Here is a 21,061-nt window from a genome sequence, read left to right on the forward strand (position 1 = left end):
CCACCGCGCCCCCAGGGAACCCCTGCCTCCCCTTTTTTAAAAAAAAAAAAAAAAAAAAAAAAAAAGGATAATTGATATGCTGAGAAAAGAGAGCAAATGGAATTTCATCAAATGCACAGTGAAAACAACAAAAGGCAGAAAGAGTGGAAGACAAAAATAGAATCAAAGAATGAGGGCAATGAATAGAAAAGAGTAACAGATACAGTAGGCATTACTCCAAATATGTCAGTAATTACTTTAAACATCAATGGCCTAAACATCAATTTAAAAAGTTTGTCAGAGAGGATCAAAAACATGACACAACTATACATTGTCTACAAGAAACCCACATTAAATATAAAGACACATATAGATTACAAGTAAAGGAATGGAGAAAGATATATCATGTTAACACTAATCAAACGAACACTAGAGTAAATACTGAAATGTTAATTTCAGACAGAGCACAGTTAAGAGTAAGGAAAATTATTAGTGATAAGATGGGGTATTACATAGTGGTAAAAGGGTCAGATCTACAAGGAGACATAACAATCATTAATGTGCTTGTGCCGAAGAACAGAGCATCAAAGTACACAAGGCAGAAACTGATAGAAGAGGAAGTACAAATAGATGAAGTCACTGTCATAGTTAGAGTCTTCAGCACCCCCTCTCTCAGAAATGGGCAGATCCAGTAGGCAGAAGATCTGTAAGGGCATCGTTGAATTCAACAACACTTTCAATCAACTGGATATATAATTGGACACCTGTAGATTACTTTGTCCAACAATTGCGGAATATGCATTCTTCTCAAGCTCACTTGGAACATTCACTAGATTAACCACATTCTGGGCCATAAAACGCACCTGAACAACCTTAAAAGAAATCATACAATGTGTGCTCTCAGACCACTTGGTTCCAACTGTGGGAGGATATTTTATAAGTGTATATAGGTGTACATATTTTGGTGGATCAGACTAATAGGAATATCCAAGGCAAAACCTACCAAATGATGTGTATGGTGGAAACATCATTGAAAAATATTTAAAAGACCTAAATTATTGGAGAAGCACACCATGCTCATGTAGAGGAAGATTTAATATAACAGATGTCAGTTCTCCCCAATCATAATATAAATTCAGTTTAATTCTAATCAAAATATTACAACAGATTTTTTTTCTGTGACTTGACAAACTTATTCTAGTGTAAAGATGATTAGAGGAGTGAAAACAGTGGAAATAAATTTGGGGAAGATAGTGGTAGGGTCTTGCCCTTCGCAATAATGTCTTATTATGAAGATAAATAACATTTTTCCCTTGGACTTTTGGGCACATGAAGCACAAACTAACAAAGGAAGAAATTGGTAAATGTGGCTATGTTAAAATTAGAAACTTCTAATCATCAAAAGCTACCTTTTTAAGAAAAGAAAGAAAAACTACAGACTAGCAGATGATATTGGCAACACAATGCATATAACAAAGGGAACTTTTAAATCATACAAACTAATTGAAAAACTTAGTAAAATAAGGAATGGGTAATTCACAGAAGAGGCCAGAAGTGGCAACTTAAATGGTCAATCTACATATGAAAACATCTGAACCTTTACTGGTTGTTGATAAAGTAACCAAAACTATGAGATAACGGTTTATTACCCATGAGGTTGGTAAAGATGAAAAAATCTGAAAATTTCAGATGCTGACAAAGATGTGAATTACGTACTGAGCACTGATACGCCACTGATGGGAAGGTGCCACCACTGTGGAAAAACAATTTGCAAATATTTAAATGAAATACAGCAGTGGATATGAATGAATATAGGTATTGTGTCAACATTGGACTTCTCAAACAATGGAGTGCAAAAAGCTTGTTTTAGAATAATACATACAGTATACCATTTATGTAAAATTAAAACCACGTAGAACAATACTATGTTACAAGTAATACAAAAATATAAAGTATAAGTATCAAGAAATACTTGTGAATGAATATTACTAATTTCAGATGTTATTGGTCGGGTGGAATGTATACGGCATTTTATTTTATTTTCGTCAGGTGGTGAATAAGGAACACAGTTATTTGCTGTTTTTATAAATTTTGCATGTCTTAAATATCTCAACATAATTTTCCTAAAATATAATAATTTGATTTATTAATCTATTAGGAACATATTATCTACGTTAAGTATTCATCCTATCGGTAAAGACAGTGGAGGTGATGCTACTCTCTTCAGCATGGAATAACCATTACAAAATTAATGATTACTGTGTACCCTTATTGTTCTAAAGTGAAGCTTCATCATTTGCTCTCTTCATTTAACAAATATTTATGAAATGCCTTCTATGTGTAGAGCCTTATGCTAGAGTACAACCATAAAAATCTTGATTATAGGTGCAAGTATTTGAAAATACTGATGGACTTTCATTTATGAAATTCAAAAAAGATTCCCTGGAAGACACTAATTACTATAATAAATAGAGATGACTTTAATACAAACAAGTGATTCAGGCTGACAATTTGTCAACAAATATTGTTGACATTTTAAATCTTAAAAGGAAAAATTAAATGCAGCTATACTAATAAAAGGATTTTTAATTTACTAATGTAGTACTCGTGTTTAGCACTAGATAAAATTTGGAATGTAAGTTGGCTTTATATCCAAATAGTAACTCAAATGTATTTTTATGTCTACTCATTAAACAACAGAGATAATGGATTATGCTTCTTAATATATGAATCCATATTTTGTATTATGTATATTATTTGGAACAGTTGCATGTAAAGAACATTTTTAATATAATCCATTTCCTTTTCATTAAGTTTCTTTTCAAAATATGCAGTTTATACTATACAAATGTGTTCTTTACTCCCGGCCATATTTTCTGGCCTACAAACAGGGTTAAATTATTATATTACACAGTAGAATTGCTTTGGCTTGGCCACTACCCACGAACTTGAGCAAATCTTAAAGTCCTCCTTCTGGACTCTTGGGGGAACCTGTTGTATCTTCACATGTGTCTTTTTAGTGCACTGAACAAGTCACACGATAAAAAGAAAGGGGGAAAAAAAGAACAGAAAGCTCAAGGGAGAAATCAAATATCAAACACCATCAGTGTTCAAAATTAATGAATAAAACTCTGGAGCCCATCATCCAGGTGCTTCTGCTTCATTCAACGACTAGCCGTAGTTAGATGGTCTGTATTCACAAATCACATGGTAAAGAACCCTGTGCTTAAAAGTACATAGGCTATCAGTTATATTTATACAGAGACGATGTGTAGAACTGAATCAGTTGTCTGAATAATTCTGCCTACAGTCTACTTTTGCAAGTGTAGATTTTGTTTCACACATTATTAAAATTTGTTTTATTGGATGATTTTCTAATCATTGCACAGTGCCTGTAGAGGTACAGAAAACGCATTGCATGAATTAGAAAGTTTCTAAAAGTAGCCACCACATATTAATAGTTGAATTGCCAGACAGGCTTTGTGTATTAAGTATTCACAATCATTGTATTGCCACCACTGTCTGATCAGTATTGTCGAATAGTATTAGTAGTTATTTAATTGATGCTATTAATTTTGGCACCTAGAAAGCAGGTAAGTACAATTTTTCTGTGGGCACTTTAATTATATGAGAATTTCTAATTAGGGGAAAGATAATTACTGAGAAAGGAGTATATCATTGAAGGCTAAATACATGAACATTTCTGTCTTCTCAATGGTGAAGCGTGGTAATTGTTTTAAATTTGCTAATTAAGATTACATAGTAATCCATAGGTAAAATTCTGCAGGTAAAATATTGCATTTATCTTGAAACCTTTTATGTTACTATTTAATTAAATACTGCACATACTAAGGTACCATCCTGCAGCATGTTACAAATGTAAGCAATCTGTTAGGTCATTCCTCCATACATTTATGCATTTATCAAACATATATTGATCACTTATTGTGTGCAAAGCATTCAGCCATTTTCTGTCTAGATTCTCTCCAGAGTTGGAAGTTTTATCTCTGCTTCCACACCCACCCCACCCAATCTAACATGATGATAAATTAACAAGTTTGTGTAACAATACCTTTATGACTGGAATGTTAGAGATACCTAGAGGAACTTCTATTGGAAAAAATAGTTACATGAGTACCCTGAAGTTTTTATGTTTGTAAAGATGATTTCTCTATCTAGTAGACAAAAGAAATTACACGAAATGGCATCATTTGAATTACAACTACCACTACATTCAAAGGAAAGAGGAAGCTTGAGTAGGGCCTGAGGACAATTATTATTATTAGAGATTTAAGACAAAATTTCCAACATACTGGTCTGGCTTCTACTGATGGGAAAGGAGCAATTTACAGACCTTCCAAAGATCTCTAATTCATTTAGGCCATTTGGGAATAGTGTAACAAATAACCTCTTTTAGCTCAGTAAGTAGTACTATACTGACTAAAAAGTGAGCAGTTTATAATCTCTCACTTTGAAACAGATTGCCTTGTTTCCCTTCCCATAGAGGCAGGGGCTGCCTACATACCTCTGAATTTTCCAGCCAGGAGTGGGGTGACTCCTAGTTTGGGTTTCCTGGGCTCTGCCATCCTGTTTAGACACTGAACAGAAGGAGGTAAGAATGGACATCTAGCCATAGTGAATCCACTCAACACCTCCCTCCCTCAGAGGTCATTTTCTATCCCTGGAGACAGTCTAGCATGGTGATTAGGAGCAAGGGCTATCTATCTACCTATGTATGTATGTACATATGTATCTATCATTTGTGTATCTAAATTGAATACCTCCTATGTGTTAGGGCTTCCTCTAGGCCCTGGAAATATAGTAATGAATAAAAACCAACAAACTTTTCTGCCCTTAGAAATTTTTACATTCTAGTTTATACTAGTTGACATTCTACTGGATGATTTTAGAAATTTATTCAATTTCTTTCCTATTCCTCAGTTTTCTCAGTTGTAAAATGGAGGTAATAGCAACTCCTACTTCATAGGTTGTTGGAGAGATTTAGTCATCAAATACATATGAAGCACTTAGGCCTGACACCATAAGCCTTAGCTATTCTTAGTACATGGGAAGCATTGCCTAGATAAAGACATCTGTGGGCATTTTACTGTTGAGGGTAGAAAGGGAAATAATTTTGTCTCACTTTTGTTTTTTTTGCTAGAGCCAGGAATGAAAGAAATGAATTCACTGATAGAAATGAGCTTTCATTGCATCAACCGTTCATTGATTTATTCACTCATTCATACATTCATTTGTTCATTCCCTCACCCAGTAAGCATTTATTGAGCAGTTACAAAGTTCCAGCCATTATGCTGGGATTCATTAGATCAATAAAATCTGGTTCCTGCTTAAGGAAGCTCAGAATCTAACAAGGACAACAGAGAAGTTAAGTACTATTATAATATTCTATGATAATTGCAGTGATTTTAAAAGTATAGACAAAATGCTCTTTTCTCTATGCGTGCTTAAGGAGATAAGTCAGTACCCATAGTTCTTCTTTGCACCTCTAAAATTTTAGCTTGTGTGGTATGCACTAGACTTTAAAAAAAGGATTATTTCATCTATTTACCAGAATTGTGGAATTAACTACTCTTTGTAAATTTTCCAGATGTGATCTTTTAAAATGAACATTAAAAGAAGTTTTAATCTGTTTTTTGAAATCATTCAAAAACAAATTGTTCACTTCCTCGTTTTCTTAACCTGTGACTGTTAAAGACAAGTTGTTTTTGATGACTCATGGTCATCATTATGAACTTGAGCTTTCACAGGGCATTGAGTCTGTTGGACGGTTGAGTCTGTTGAACTCTTCTGTTAGTAACTTGTGGGATGACCCCACCCACCTCCCATCTTCCCATGGCCTTTATGTATTTTTGGCTAAGAGGACATTTTCTTCTTCCTTCCTTCAAAGACATAATGAGCATTTAAGATTGCTGGATAAGTGACTGAAGAAATGTGTTGCTGCTATAGTTATATTTTTGAAAATGGGACTGTATGTATGTTTGTACTTTTTCTGTAAATTTGGATCAGATTTGAAATATTGGCAGTAGTAGATCAAAATTGAGACTGATGGGAATAGAGTTGATAAAAGTGCTTTTGGACCTGTGGATAATCTTTGAAAGACTGTCTTTGCTAGTCTGTAATAGTAACAAAAGAACACTATTCCAGTTTAATGGTCTAGAAGAGAGAAATGTCATTGTGTAATATTAATACATAATGTAGTAAAATAAATGTCATCAGTGTCTTCTATATTCAATGATTATTCTGTGATTTGTCTACCTGAACATGTCAAAGTATTTGGCTGCAACTTAGGGGAGTTGATTAGTAGCCTTTAAGATGCTATCAGAATGAAAGCAATGAAATGAATCAGTTGATAAAGGTCCTCACCCTGATATAACCAGTGTCTAACCTTATAATTTGAACAACCAGGGACATATCAGGGGGAATCCAGTTGGTACAGAAGAAACTGAAACATAATCAAAAGTGACAAATGATCAGCTGGAGATTGGGAGAATGTTAGGTAGAAAAACATTTGGTTCAGAACCAAAATATAAGATATACAACTATTTCTAGATGTTAAATGAAACTTTAAAAGTCATTAACCGAAAAGATAGAAATAATTGTGAGAATTCAAACATTTACTCATCATGCCCTTAATTATTATTTCTTCCATTTTGTCATGATATTCTTTGTATTATCGTAAAGGAGTTGTGAGAAACAGAATTATAAGATGAAAAATGTAACAATTTTATGAAATGTTGTAACCAAAAAATAGACTACAGAGTATTCCTCCTCTGTTATCTGTCTTTGTAAACTACATAAAATGATAAAAACACAGCTTCATGCTTAATATCAGAGGCCAAAATGTGTGTCAAGGTGCCATAGTTGTGTATGTTTTAAATCAAACTTTAAAACAGAAATTTAAGCTGTCATTTCTCAAAATCCTTCTTCTATATGTTAATCTCATCATTCTGAAAATTTTCTATCGTTTAAAAATCATATTCTGTTTACTGGTAATTCATGTACTCTTTCAGCCTACATTATACTCAAAAAGAGTTATTTCCTCTGTAGTATCTTATTGATCTGTGTGTAATTTAAAATAAGAACATTTAAATTTTCTTAGCTTTTCTTAGCAAAATGGTACATGCAAATGATGCAAATAATGTATAATTTTCCTGTATTCATGCATGCAGTTGCATTTTACTTGGACACAACTTTTAATACATTAGTAATAAATGCACACTGTGGAAAGAAATGTTATAAAAAACAAGTCATCTGTAACCCTACCACCCCTAGACAACCTTGGCAAATAGTTTACATCCTTTCAGATATTTTATTATTGATATTCTACTAAAGAAATCTGTGTCATCTATCTCTGTCTTCTTAAAGTTTTATCTCTGTATTCATATTCACAGATGAGTCTACCTTTATCTAGAAAATAGGCTTATACTCTACGTACTACTTTTCACTTGGTTTTTAAATTCAAATTGTATTATAAATACTTATCTACATTTGTCCTTATGAATGGTTGCATTATATTTCTTTGAAGATATATGATATTTTTCAGCCATTTCTTTACTTTTGGACATTTATCTTGTATCCTTTTCTTTCCTATTATAAAGACCACATTATAAAAAATTCTTTCTCAAATAGTTTTAAAAAATGTACTTTTCTGAATTCCCAGTGGAATTGTTGGGTCCAGTGGAATGTACACATATGCTGTCCTGAAAGCTGTGGACAAACTCCCATCCTAAAAATATTGTCTGTACTGGCCCTTTCTACAAACTCTTGCACCCTAGTGTTAGAATTTTTTTTTTCCAAAAAAAATTTGAGAGTTGAAAAATGATAGCTATGCTTGCTTTCTCTAGAAAAGGCTAAAATCTTACCAATATTTATGTAGGTTTTTTATTGTCCATAAAAAGAAGGCTAGCCACCTAACAACTATTTGGTCAGACCCAAACCAACCCATTAGGTTAGTAGCAAATTCCTCTTTGTTTTTAAACATTAAAGGAGCGAGGACTGTATCTTTAGAATATCAATAAAGTATTTAGTTCAGTATCATTTACAAAAAGGCTTTTTGATAATGGCTTCTAAGTTGACAATAAGGATGAAATCTCAAAGGAATCTTTTTAGATCACAGTCTAAAAGCATAAACGTCCGTAAGAATATCAAAGGAATGCTTTTGCTGGATTCACTCCACTAATTCATGTAGGCAACGTCCCAAACTCCAACAGCCGGCAGTTGCTTTGTTGAAGACAAACTGCATCTGTAATCAGTGTGACAGGACCACAGGTTGCATATCATCACTTCCACCAAGTTATGCAAGAAAGCGTAACTTGAATAATATTAACACCATCATTGGGAGAGCACAGACGTCAATAAGAATACTTTTAAATGAAGTAAAAAAAATAGACTTCAGGCATTGAAGCAAAATTTTGCATTTGGCCAAGGTTTTGCAGTGGGATAGAGTTTTTTAAACTTTGGGAATGAGGTTAATTGCATGGCTAATTGACCTGGGGAAGAAAATGTAATAAGCGCATTTCTCTTCTCCAAAGCCAGGAGGTCAGAGTGAGTATTCATCTATCCTTCTTATCCACACTTAGGGCTACTAGAAATGATATTCTGGTGATGTCTGATGGCTACTAGGAATGAAGTGTAGATGGGACCTCCTCAGTAGTTGTAGCTACAGATGATAAACCAGAAATGCATTTTGGTCATAAATTGCTCCTTGGTCCACTCTGTAGGCTACATCGTCTAAATCAGACCAGTACGTTTATGATCACAAAAATCTCCTATCAATGGTTGTAGACAATATATTACATAGGGACTGTCTTACGTGCTGCTGGTGTCATTTGAACTTGAGATCAACACCTCTGTTGGATTTTTACCCTGCTTGTCCTTCTCATTCCTCCTCCTCCATCTTGTAACTTCCAGATTTTGAAAGCGTAGTATGTGCCAGGCTTTGTGTTGAGCATTTTTTATTTATTTATTTTTAAAATTTTTATTGGAGTATAGTTGATTTACAATGTTGTGTTATTGTCTGCTGTAGATCATTTTTAAAATATTGCCACTTACCCTCAGATTATTTTGAGTCAGTAACAGTTAAGGTGTTGTGTTACATTGCCTTCCTTTTAGAGATGAGGAATCTGAGATTCAGAGTTAAAGTAGACTCAGGGACTTATTGTTCAATGATAGTTTTCACATTACTTATCCTCTTTGATCCTCAATTGCTAATCTAATAATAAAGTAGTAGACAATGTTTACTGAGGGCTTATGATGTGACAGACACTCTGCTAAGTACTTGGACTTTACAACATCTCTAAGAGGCAGGAATTATTACCCCCCATGTTAGATGAGAAAAATAAGCCTTAAAGAGATGGAATTAATTATACAAAAACACAGGGCTAGCAAAATCAAGAACAGAAATCAGATGTGGGATACCATATAATACAAAGCCTAGAGGATTCAATGTAATAATTCATTTAAAATGCTTAATATAGTTCCCAGAACATAGAAAGTATGCAGTTCATGTTACTTTTCACAGTTAGTGGCAGTACCAGTAATTGATCTAAGATGTCTGACTTCAGCCTATGCCTAATCTCTAACTTTTGACTATACAAGATAAATTGATTTACAAATGGTTATTGCTGATGAGAGAAAACTTAAAGACGTCAATTCCCCCACTTTTAATTTTTTTTGGCCAAAGACCCGTAGTTGACAATACCCTACTGAATGCTACGTATCTTTTACAAAATGTGTTTCATTTTATATTTTTAGGTGGTTTATTGCAAGTCATCAAATACCATGCAATTGTGAACACTTTACATAAACATTACTGTTTATTAATTGTTCCCATTGTACCCTTGTCTAAAGTTTTTCAAGAATGACTTTGTTTCGAAATAAGTATCATTAGAAGTGAATTTTCAGTTAGCAGCTTAGCAATTGTCTATTAAACCCCTACTGTGAGGATGACTACAGGAGTATAAAAATCAGTAACTTGCATTTCCTGAAAGATACATGTAAGCAAACCGATCATTTGAGTTCAAAGTGATAGGAGCAGGGTCAAGGTATTAATAGAGTGCAGGGAGAGAAGAGAAGAGGGACAGCTGTCCAGCCCAAAGGGTTATAAATGATCTTGCGGAAAACAGTCTTCTTCATTCCAAGACAAATATGATACCGATTTTTTTAATAGGCCAAAATGTAAGCGTGCATACTTTATCAATAATTAGAATGCAGCCTTACCTGACATGAAAACTGACTTAATATTACATTCTCTTCTCTGTCTTTTTTCTTTTCCTCCTCAGCTAAGTAGAAAGACTCAATGCATTTTCATGCTAAACTTTTCAGCATACCATAAAAGAACAGCGCATTGGACAATTAAATTCTTATATTTTTTCTTTCTACATTTAAAAATATTAAGGGAAGAAATTGTTCAGCCATGAACTAGTAGGGCAAAATAAATACTGGAAAAAATGCTTTTGACTAGAGTTTGTTCCAATAATAATTATGAAATATGTCAAACTGTTCTGAAATAGTAGATACTTATTGCAGAAAATAGAAAAAGGAATGACATTTGTTGTCCAAAATAGTTTTAAAAAATGTTAATTAAAAAAAAACAAAGGGCTATTATTGTGAACATATGGGGAGACTTTTTGATACTTTATTTTACATGGTTTGACTCTTCTGGTTCCTAATTTATGTATGTGACTATGGAAAAAGTTGGGTACTTTCAGAAGTCACGTTAAGTGTTTTATAGCCAAAAAAAAAAAAAGGTAAGAATGTACATATTTATTGGTATGTACATATTTATTTCAAATCTTATCTAGAATCAATCATAATTTAAATGCAGTGTAACTTGACAAACTATAATAGGTTTTAGTGTACAAAATGAAAATTTGTTCATTCAGACATTGAAATTAACTTGATAAATACAAATACATATTTATTCCTTATTAAAGCTTTAAGGCTTTATTTTAATGTCTGTATAAAAACATGGAGCAATAGAATTTATGACTATAAATGCAGAAATCCTACATAACTTTAACCATTATTTACCATTAATGATGTTGAGTTTATTCTAAGAATGCAAGCATAGATTTTAATTAACCTCTTAACCTATAACATAATTTTTCAGTTCAACAGGTCAGTTGATTCAGAACATTTAATAAAATTGACAGTATTTTGTTTTTATATAAAATCACCTTGTTTATTTTGGAATAGAGATTTCTCCTTTTAAGTGATAAAGATCATCTACCTAAAATCAATAGTCAACATCATTATAAAAGTTGTAATATTAAAGACATTTTCATTAAAGTCAGAAATAATACAAATATATCCACGTTCACCACTGTGGCATGCTTATTAACTGTGGTGCTAAAATTTTTGGCCATTAATGTAGAAGTGAAGTAGAAAAAGAAAATAAAATATAAGTATATATTGAAAATTATGAACTAAATCCTCACTATTTGACAGGCAAAGAAAAATGTACCTAATGTATGAAAAGATATTTAAAAGCAATAAGAAAAAATGAATATGCAAAATAAAAATGAGCAATTTTCTCACAAAAATACTATATTTTATCAAAACTAGATGAAAAATATAAAACCTTACTAGTAATCAGCAACATACATACTGAAATAGTGATTGATACTTTTCTAAAATCAAAATAGTGAAGAGATAATCATAGACTTTAGTTGAGCAGAACACAAGAAAATGGACATTCTCAGATACTACTTGTGGGATTATAAATTAGTTTAATTTTTCTAGAAGAAAGTGGTCATATTTCACAAAATCTTTTAAAATATTTACATTCTTATGATACAACTTTATCACTTATAATTTTGTTAAGGTAATATCCACAAGAAAAACAAAAAATTAGAAGAAGCAAAATGTTTCTGCTGTAGTTGCAGACTGGCTAAATAAGTTATTTTATGAACAATATGATAAGTAATGCAATAAAATTCATGATATTTAATGATAAGAGACTATGTAATAGTATGGGTTATAAGTGTGTATATGTGTGTTTTTGTGTATTCCTAATTTTGAGAAAAAGGAAAAAAATACACATAAGTTTTGAAAAAATCATTAAAATATTGTAGCTTATCATTTGGCAGTTGAATTAGCAGTGATTTTTATTTTCTACTTCATTTATTTATTTTATGAAAAGGATAGTATTACTTTTATTAAGTACATAATTATGCTAAAAGTTTAACACAGTTCCCATGAATAGTTCCTTAATCTATGGAATAAATTTTGCTTTTTCCATAAATTCTATGTATATTAGATGCTAAAAGCACTAATTTAAAAAAATTTCTAGCCTTTAATTGATCCAGTACATAACAGGTCTGTTTTAGTTAAACACCAATCCTCTAAAAACATGGTTCAAATATTAGTTATCATGATATATTACCTGTAAGTAACTTCATAAAATACAAATTTTGCTGCTGGCTTGTCAGTCTACAAATTATATGTATAACTGTTGCACATCATGATCAGTGACCAATCACGCAGCTTCTTTCACTCTATTGGTGACTGGTCAGTGCACATCCATTAATCAGTTCGTTCACAGAGAAGCTTGTAGTGGTCTAACCTCTTTTTAAGTGATAAACCCATGTGATATTTTATAAATATGAATATTGGAAAAAGAAGAATTGGCCAACAAAGATGGAAAGAAAGAATGTTTTGGGAGTGAAATTTCAATTAAACATTTCTTTTTAGAGAACAGATAGCTGAACACTGTCACCATTTGGAATACTTTATATATGCAGCCAGGGCAACTTAATGAATGTGAATTTAGCATAAATGAGGACATTGGTTGTGATGAATAGGTAACGATGTCCTAGAGGAAATGATGCCAACAAAAAGTTTACATTAAAGGAATCTCAGAGATATTGCACGTCAGTGAAAGCAAAAACATGAAAATGATGGAAGCAGGCTGATCCATACTTTGAAAGGAGTATGACAATTCTCAAGGCTTAGAAAAGATGCTTGCTCAATATGGAAATTTACAGAATAAGAAAGCAAGCATTATTCAAGATACTGAATGATTTTTTTACAAGGAAAATAATTCTCAAAGTTTCTAATATTAAATTACAGTTTATTAAATGTTAATTTTACTATTTTCTATTTCCCTTTACATTTGTAACTGATAGGAAGTTTTTACAGTTTTATCTTCACTTATCCTTCTTTGATACTCTTCCTTTATGTAGATCCAAGTTTCTGATGTATATTATTTTCCTTTTCTCTAGAAAACTTCTTTTAACATTTCTTGCAAGTAGGGTCTACTGATGACACATTTTCACAATTTGTGTTTGTCTGACAAGTCTTTATTTCTCCTTCACTTTTGTAAGATAATTTTGCAGAGTACAGAATTCTAGGTTGGTAGTTTTTTTTCTCTCAACACTTCAAGTACTTCACACAATTCTCTTCTTGCTTGCATGTTTTCTGAGGAGAAGTTAGATATAATTCTTTGTTACTGTATAGGTTAGGTGTATTTTAACTTTGGTTTCTCTTTCTGAATTTTTTCTTTATCTTTGATTTTCTGTAGTTTGAAAATGATATGCCTAGGTATAGTGGGTTTTTTCGAATTTATCTTTCTTGGTGTTTTCTGAGTTTCTTGGATCTGTGGTTTGGTGTCTGACATTAAGTTGGGGGAAATTCTCAATTATTATTGTTTCAAATATTTCTTCTATTCCATTCTCCCTCTCGTTTCCTTCCCATTATACGTATGTTGCACCTTTTGTAGTTGTTCCACAGCCCTTGGATTGTCTGTTCTGATTTTTCAGTCTTCGTTATTTTTGCTTTTCAGTTTTTGAGGTTTCTATTGATATATCATCTAGCTCAGAGATTCTTTCCTGAGCCTTATCCAATCTACTACTAAGCTCATCAGAGGCATTCTTCATTTCTGGTACAGTGTTTTTGATCTCTAGCATTTCTTTTTGGTTCTTTTGTAGAATTTCCATTCACTTTGCTTATATTGCCCATCTGTTGTTGCATGCTGTGATTTTAAATTCCTTGCCTGATAATTCTAACATCAACATCTCTGTCATGTTCTGATGCTTGCTTTTTCTCTTCAAATTGTGTTTTTTGCCTTCTGGTATGCCTTGTAATTTTTTTCTTCAAAGCCAGACATGATGTGCCAGGTGAGAGGAACTGCTGTAAATAGGTTTTTAGCAATGTGCTGGTGAGGAGTGAGGAGAGGGCAAGTGTTCTATAGTCTTATGATTATTAAATGTTAGTTTTACTATTTTCTATTTCCCTTTAGTTTTCAGTCTTTTAGTAAGCCTTTGCCTCTGGACTGTGAACTTCATGTGTGCCTCCTTGTCCCCTCTGCCCACCTACCCTTTAGGTGGGATAGAGTGACATGAGGGGGCTGGAGTTGAGTATTTCCTTTCTCTAGGTCCCTTAGGCTCTGGTTAAGTAATTTATCCTGAGGGAGATATCGTTAAGAACAGAGTGCTCTTATGTACTTCGAAATGCTTCCATTCTTCTCCCTCTGCCAGAAGCACCCAGGGATTTTCCCCTGAGTTCATTTACTATGAGAACCTGGTCAAGCCGCTGGAAGAAAATCTCACAGAATGGTGAGGGCCCCTTATAACTACACTACCCTGGAGTTTTCAATTATCAGACTTGTTCATGGTGAACTTCCAGCAATATATCAATTATAATTCAGATTTTCTACCCCAGCATTTGTTCCCATGGAAGTTTCTGCTAGTGAGTCTTTGATCCTATAGCTGAGACTCCCTTTATTTGCCTGTCTCTCCAATCTTGGGGACAGATGTTTGCCCTGGGTCCTCCACTTAGGGATCCAGGGAGAGTTGTTGATTTTTCAGTCTGTTCAACTTTTTATTTTTTGTTATGATGGAGTGGCAATTCCAAGCTCTTTATTTGTGGAAGCAGGACTTGGAAGTCAAGCTTTTAATGTTTTCACAAAAAATTTCAAATTGTGGAACAATCATAATTTTCCCCATTGGTTATTAAGATCACTTTAAATGGTTTCAGCTTGCATTGTCACTTTAACAGTTCTGCACTACCATGACTGTAATATGCTAATTTATGATTTATAAAGTACTTTGAAAGATACAATAGTTGCTGATTTTCAACTCTTTGATATTAGCTTTCTATCTAGTGAAAGTGCCGGATATGTAAATAAGAAGAAACAAAGCACAACTTTATATATTTATCATTCTGATATTACTTTATTGTTCTAGTGTGATCACTGCCTGCCTCTTTATAATGACAAGCCTTTTCGCCAAAGTGATCAAGTTCACGCCTTCAATTGTAAACCCTGTGAATGCAACAGCCATTCCAGAAGCTGCCATTACAACATCTCTGTGGATCCCTTTCCATTTGAACACCACAGAGGAGGTGGAGGAGTTTGTGATGACTGTGAGCATAACACTACAGGTAACTAGCAAATAACACAAATAAGAGAAGCTGACTTGGTCTTGAAGCCCTTGTGCTTCTCTATATAATGCATATTATTTTAAATTATGTTATTGCTATCTTATTTAAGAAAGTGTTTTCATACCATGAAGCTTGAAAACCACTCTGGTTTACTGAATCTTCATGTTCCAAATGATTAGGTAGTTTTCAGATATAACACTCTAGTCTTAGACTATATATTTTCAGGAAAATGTTTTTTTCTTTTTAAATAAGTTCACATCATTTGATTAGATCATGAATATATTTTGGATACATCAGGAATTACTGTATTATTCTGAGTATATATATCCTTGAAATAAGTTTTCTGTGTGACCTCTGATCTTCCATTATGTCTGGATTCCCATGTAGAGAGGATTACAATCATTCAGATTTGGTATGGGCTCTAGTAATCAGGGAATACTCTTTTTAAAAATGTTCATTAAATGCATAAAATAATTATTAGAGTCTTGTCCCCAAAACCATCCAGCATTTTGACTAGTCATTGAAAAATTACTATTTTCTGAAAGACTGATATGTTACAAGCAGAAATAGACAATGTCTGAATTTGTAAAATATAATGGCCCAAGTCTGATGGGTTTGAAAGTGTGCTACTCTGAAGCATGAATGAATTTGTTGGATAATTATTGATAACCTAAAGTGGGACAGGCTCTTGGCTAGGTGCTGGGAATATAAGGATTAACAAGATGATGAATTTTCTTGTCTTTGTATGGATTATTACATGGTGGTAAAGGCACCCTATTAAAGGAACAATTAAAAAGTTGCCTGATGAGTGCTAAGATGGGGAAGTATAGTAGGAGTTAACCAGGTGAAGGAGCGGGGTTGGGGATTAGGAGCGTGAACAAAGTTTTCCAGTAAGAGAAGCAGCTGTGCAATGGCCTAGAGGAGAGAAAAACATGGCGCCCTTGAAGAACTGTTGAAAGTGCAAATGGCTGATTGTTAGAAAAGGCACTAGGAAGAAAGGCAGAGCCCAGATACTGGAGGGCTCTCTAAACCATGATAAAGAGATTGGCTTCTATCCTAAGGTTAAGGAGATGCCATTTCAGGGCACTTAAGGAAAGGAATTTTGTGTTTTTTAAAGACCCATCTGGTTATAAAGTGGAGAATGGATTGAAGAGGGTCAAAAGTGTTTTGGGAAAAAACGTTAGTCAGATATTGCAGTGGTCCAGATGAGAAATAATGCGGGAAAACATTTAAGGTGGTGTGGATAGAGATGAGCGGATCCAATAGACACTTAGGGTAGACAGTGACAGCATTTTCCGAGCAAGGTGCAGAGTGTAGGTAAGGGAAGGAAGAAGAGTCAAGACTTATGCCTAACATTCCAGTTTGAGCAACACGATCAACGTTGGTACCAGCCATTGAGATAGGAAATACAGGAGGATCACATTGAAGGAAAAGATGGCAAGTTCTGTTCTGGACAAGTTCACTGTGTGTTTCCAAGAAACAAAGAAGAAACTCTCTCTGGGGCAGTCAGAAACACAGTTCTGAAGCTCCTTTCTTAAAGAAAGGACTTCCATGATGCTTCAGAGAGGATCAGTATAATCTATATACTTTAGTGGCATCTTATGGTTATCACAGTTTGTAAATCTATATTTATTCCTGTAATAATTTAATTAGGATTCATCTTACCTGCTAGACTATAAGGTACTCTGAAAAGGGTGCAGTTTGTATTTTCCTCAGCCCTTAGCACAGAGTTTGGAACATGGTAATCACTCAATAAATATTCATTGAATGATAAATAAAGGAGAGATTTCAGATTGGAGATATAAATTTGGGAGTCCTCAGCATATAGAAATGGAAATATTCTAGACATATTATAAATCCATTTAATTTGTCCACAGCCAAGCTCCATTAGAGTGTGAGTTTTTCATTTGATTAAGTTGTTTTCATAGTTTTCTACTATTGGGCCAGTTTCAGCAATATTTGAGGAAGAGTGCATCATGTTTAAAGGGGAATTGATAGCCTTCAGTTTTATTTCAATTTCAGTGATCTGATATTCTACTCACATTTAGTTTAGAAACTCCCTGTAGTTTAGATTACTTTCTTATATAAAATGGAAAGGGAAATTTTCTGAATAATAAATTGTAAACAATAGGAATTACCTCATATTTCTAATGTGTCAAGATATTCTAATATTTAATATGAAATTTATTTGATGTAGCTAAATATAAAATTCTATTTTGATATTTGAAATGAAAAATAATGGCCATAAATACTAACAGAAGCATTTGCTTTTAATCACATTAACTATGAAATAATAAATTACATTAAAAGCAGTCTTCTATTTTATAAGATTTAGTTTTGGAAAAATATTTGAATAATATATGCTTATTTGCTTCCAACTGTAGAGCTGTCATCTGCCACAAATGTAGAAATTTCTCATATTTGATTTAGATTCAGTACCTGGTCTTAGAAATAAGAATTTTAAGTTTGGAAACAAGCTCTTTCAAAATGTATGGGCCCCTACAAAGCACAGCTTTTTAGAAGTGTGGTATTATATAACAGATGGGAGTTTAATGAAGTAGAGCACAGTTTGTAACAGGTTCATTGTTTCATATGCTGTGGATCACTAAATTGGCAGGTAGAGATGAAAGGTGCATTAAAATGGACATCCCTAAAATTATAGAATTCCCTCAAAGGAATACAGTCTTTCATTTTGAATTATGCAGCTGATTTTAATGAATTGGAAGTCATAATGCATAACCTTTCCCCGATGCAGGGAGGAACTGTGAGCTGTGTAAGGATTACTTTTTCCGACAAGTTGGTGCAGATCCTTCAGCCATAGATGTTTGCAAACCCTGTGACTGTGATAAAGTTGGCACTAAAAACAATAGCTTCCTGTGTGATCAGGTAAGTTCTCACTATTGAAGGTAAAGAATTGCTCTCTTCCAGAAACTAATTTAGGAGATGGTCTATCAGTGATACTGAGGGCTATATCAGGAAGTCCTCTGTGTGTGTGCTTACATTTCAAAGAGGTGGTTGCTTTCGGGGTGTTTCTGTGCAACTTTTAATATGAATATAAAATATAAGGCTACTTGGGTGGTCCATTTTACAGTTGTCAAAAAACGTGGGTGCTTCCCTGGTGGCGCAGTGGTTGAGAGTCCGCCTGCCAATGCAGGGGACACGGGTTCATGCCCCGGTCCAGGAAGATCCCACATGCCACGGAGCGGCTGGGCCCGTGAGCCATGGCCGCTGAGCCTGCGCATCCGGAGCCTGTGCTCCACAACGGGAGAGGCCACAACAGTGAGAGGCCCGTGTACCGCAAAAAAAACCAAAAAACGTGGAAGCTTGGGGTTCCAAGTAAACAATGAAGTAATTTAAGTATGTGTCTTGGAATAACTGGTGAATTAATATTAATAAGTGATATTAAGTAAACAAGAACAGTTTTCCTCCCAAATTCCATAGAAGATAGTATAGCAAAAGTCACTTACACGTAGATCCAAATGGAAATTATGGTAGCTCTGGTCTAAATTTCTTTTAACCTTTTCTCTATCTAACAGTACAATGGGTTTTTATCATTTTATTAATTTTAATTACTAACATCACAAATATTGATGTCTGACCTATATGAACACAGATTGTAACTGTATTATACATCAGGAAAAGCAGCTCCATACTTAAATGTGCTGTCTTCAGCTGGAGCTTTTTACCTGTTCTGATAATATTACCACATGAAAGTAGATAAAAGGCAAATTTACCTTGGAGAATCAATTCAATGATTGTATTAATTTTTAATAATTACATATTCTCTTGCAAATAGTTGAGAATGCAGTGGCCAAGAGCATAAATCACAGTCTGGTTAAAGAAAAAAAATTCTTTTAAGTTACAATGGAATGATAATTATTCCAAGGCAAAATATATTTGTCATATAACTTGGGGCATGTATTAAAAACTGTTTTAACAAATAAAAGCCAAATGTAAAGTGAGCTAATATGGATTTGAAGACCTTCAGATTAACCATAGTGTGTGATATGCTTCATTGGAAAGCTGGGAGGTTGAAAAATAACTAAAAAGGCAATCTCTACTGTTTTTATATTGTGATATTGAGGCACTATTTTCTGAGAGTCATATTACAGTTTTATATGTGTTGACTAGTAAAATCTGTCTTTACACATTTCACCCTTACACATTTGCCCTGAATTTTCAACATGGATGTCTTTTGCTTGTTATTCAAGTCTCAATTCAAAGATTGATATATCTTTCGAGATTTCTTCACTGATCACTCAGTTGTAGAACATTTTCAAATCACTGTATTTTACATCATCCCATGTTATTTTCATTGTAGCCTTTATTTAATTAAGCAAATTAAATAAATTCATTTGTTTGCTTCAGCAAATTAAATAAATTCACTTATTTACTTCATTGTCTTTTCTCTGTCCAACACAAGCAGTACAGTTTCAGTCACATAATAAGCACCCCATAAATACTTATTTAATAAGTGTTAAGTAAATGAAGAGAGGTTCTGTCTGAGCACTAATCTCATAGTCGGATGGTCATTTAGAATGGTTATTGTAATAATCTAAGCATTACATAAATTTTTCACTTAAATACATTTTCTCCCTGAAGATCTAAGGTAAAGTAATTTTGGTATATAGTACTGAAAAACTGTGAACTAAAGTTACAGCTCCCAAAGTTTCATTTATATGTCATTACCCATATGAAGTAAAGGGTAGCAGATTTGTCCCTCAATTCTACAACTCAAGTATGCAAGAAATTAAAACCTAATTTTTCTCAAATTCCTATTTCAAGTCCATTTTATTAGGGTAGGAGACAGTTTTAGTAATTCTGTGCTTGTAAATATTTAACATTGGGGTATCTGAGAAAAATTAAAAGCCCACATCATCAATTTTAAGCTACCAATGAGATGTCACCAAATATGAATTTGGGAAGAATGGTCTTATACAGTGGAGATGGCTCCAGTACACTACTGGCTCTGGATCTCTTTCTCCAGCTCTCATGGGGTGGATCTAATTTTAGGGTGGAATTGTACATGAACATACCCAGGGCAATGACATTTCAGAAGGTAGGACCTCTCTGATCATTGATGTCATCAATATAGGTAAACATTCTTTGAGATCTCCTTGAAATGGAGGTGTTTCTCCCCTCCCAGCTAGGGCAGTGTTTTCAGAGTCCTAGTGGAGAGTCAGAACCCCAAGTCCTGCCTACTGAGTCAGTGGAGCCAGAGTGGAGGACCTTGACTTCTATTCCCACCAGGCAATAGTGAGGCAACATCCTCTCTTCACTCACCAGAAGAGTTTCATAGGAGGCCTGACTGTTAAAGCAAGACTTAAGTAAGATTCAGAGTCTCATAACACCAAAATGTCCAGGTTCCAATAAAATTTCACTTATCATTACAAGAACTAGGATAATATCAAATGGAATGAAAAAAGACAATCAACAATACCAGCATCAAGGTGATATAGATGTAAGAATTATCATGCAAAGATTTTAAAGCATCCATCCATTTGTCTCCAGCATATACCTACTCTAAAATTTGGCTGAAGAAACTTCTCTAAACAGGAAATGATAAATGAAGGAATCTTGAAACATCAGAAAGGCATAAAAAAATCAGAGTTAAAATATGGCTAAATATGACACGTTTTCCCCCTTCTCTTTGAGTTTTTTTTTTTTTTTTTTTTTTCGG

The 21,061-nt window shown here is 33.6% G+C and overlaps 1 protein-coding gene across 1 annotated transcript in view; it reads left to right on the forward strand.

The window, feature by feature from the left end:
• The window catches only part of USH2A (usherin), a gene marked incomplete at its 3' end in the record, with an annotated part of 720,880 nt that overhangs the window by 104,452 nt on the left and 595,367 nt on the right, over window positions 1-21,061 (forward strand). The window contains exons 9-10 of the mRNA XM_024739202.1: window positions 15,186-15,381; window positions 18,137-18,267. Of these exons, the coding sequence (XP_024594970.1) occupies window positions 15,186-15,381; window positions 18,137-18,267 (327 nt within the window). The remainder of the gene's footprint in view (window positions 1-15,185; window positions 15,382-18,136; window positions 18,268-21,061) is intronic.

Source organism: Neophocaena asiaeorientalis, unplaced genomic scaffold, assembly GCF_003031525.2.
Source record: "Neophocaena asiaeorientalis asiaeorientalis breed wild unplaced genomic scaffold, Neophocaena_asiaeorientalis_V1.1 scaffold477, whole genome shotgun sequence".
In the NCBI taxonomy this organism is placed as follows: Eukaryota; Metazoa; Chordata; class Mammalia; order Artiodactyla; family Phocoenidae; genus Neophocaena; species Neophocaena asiaeorientalis.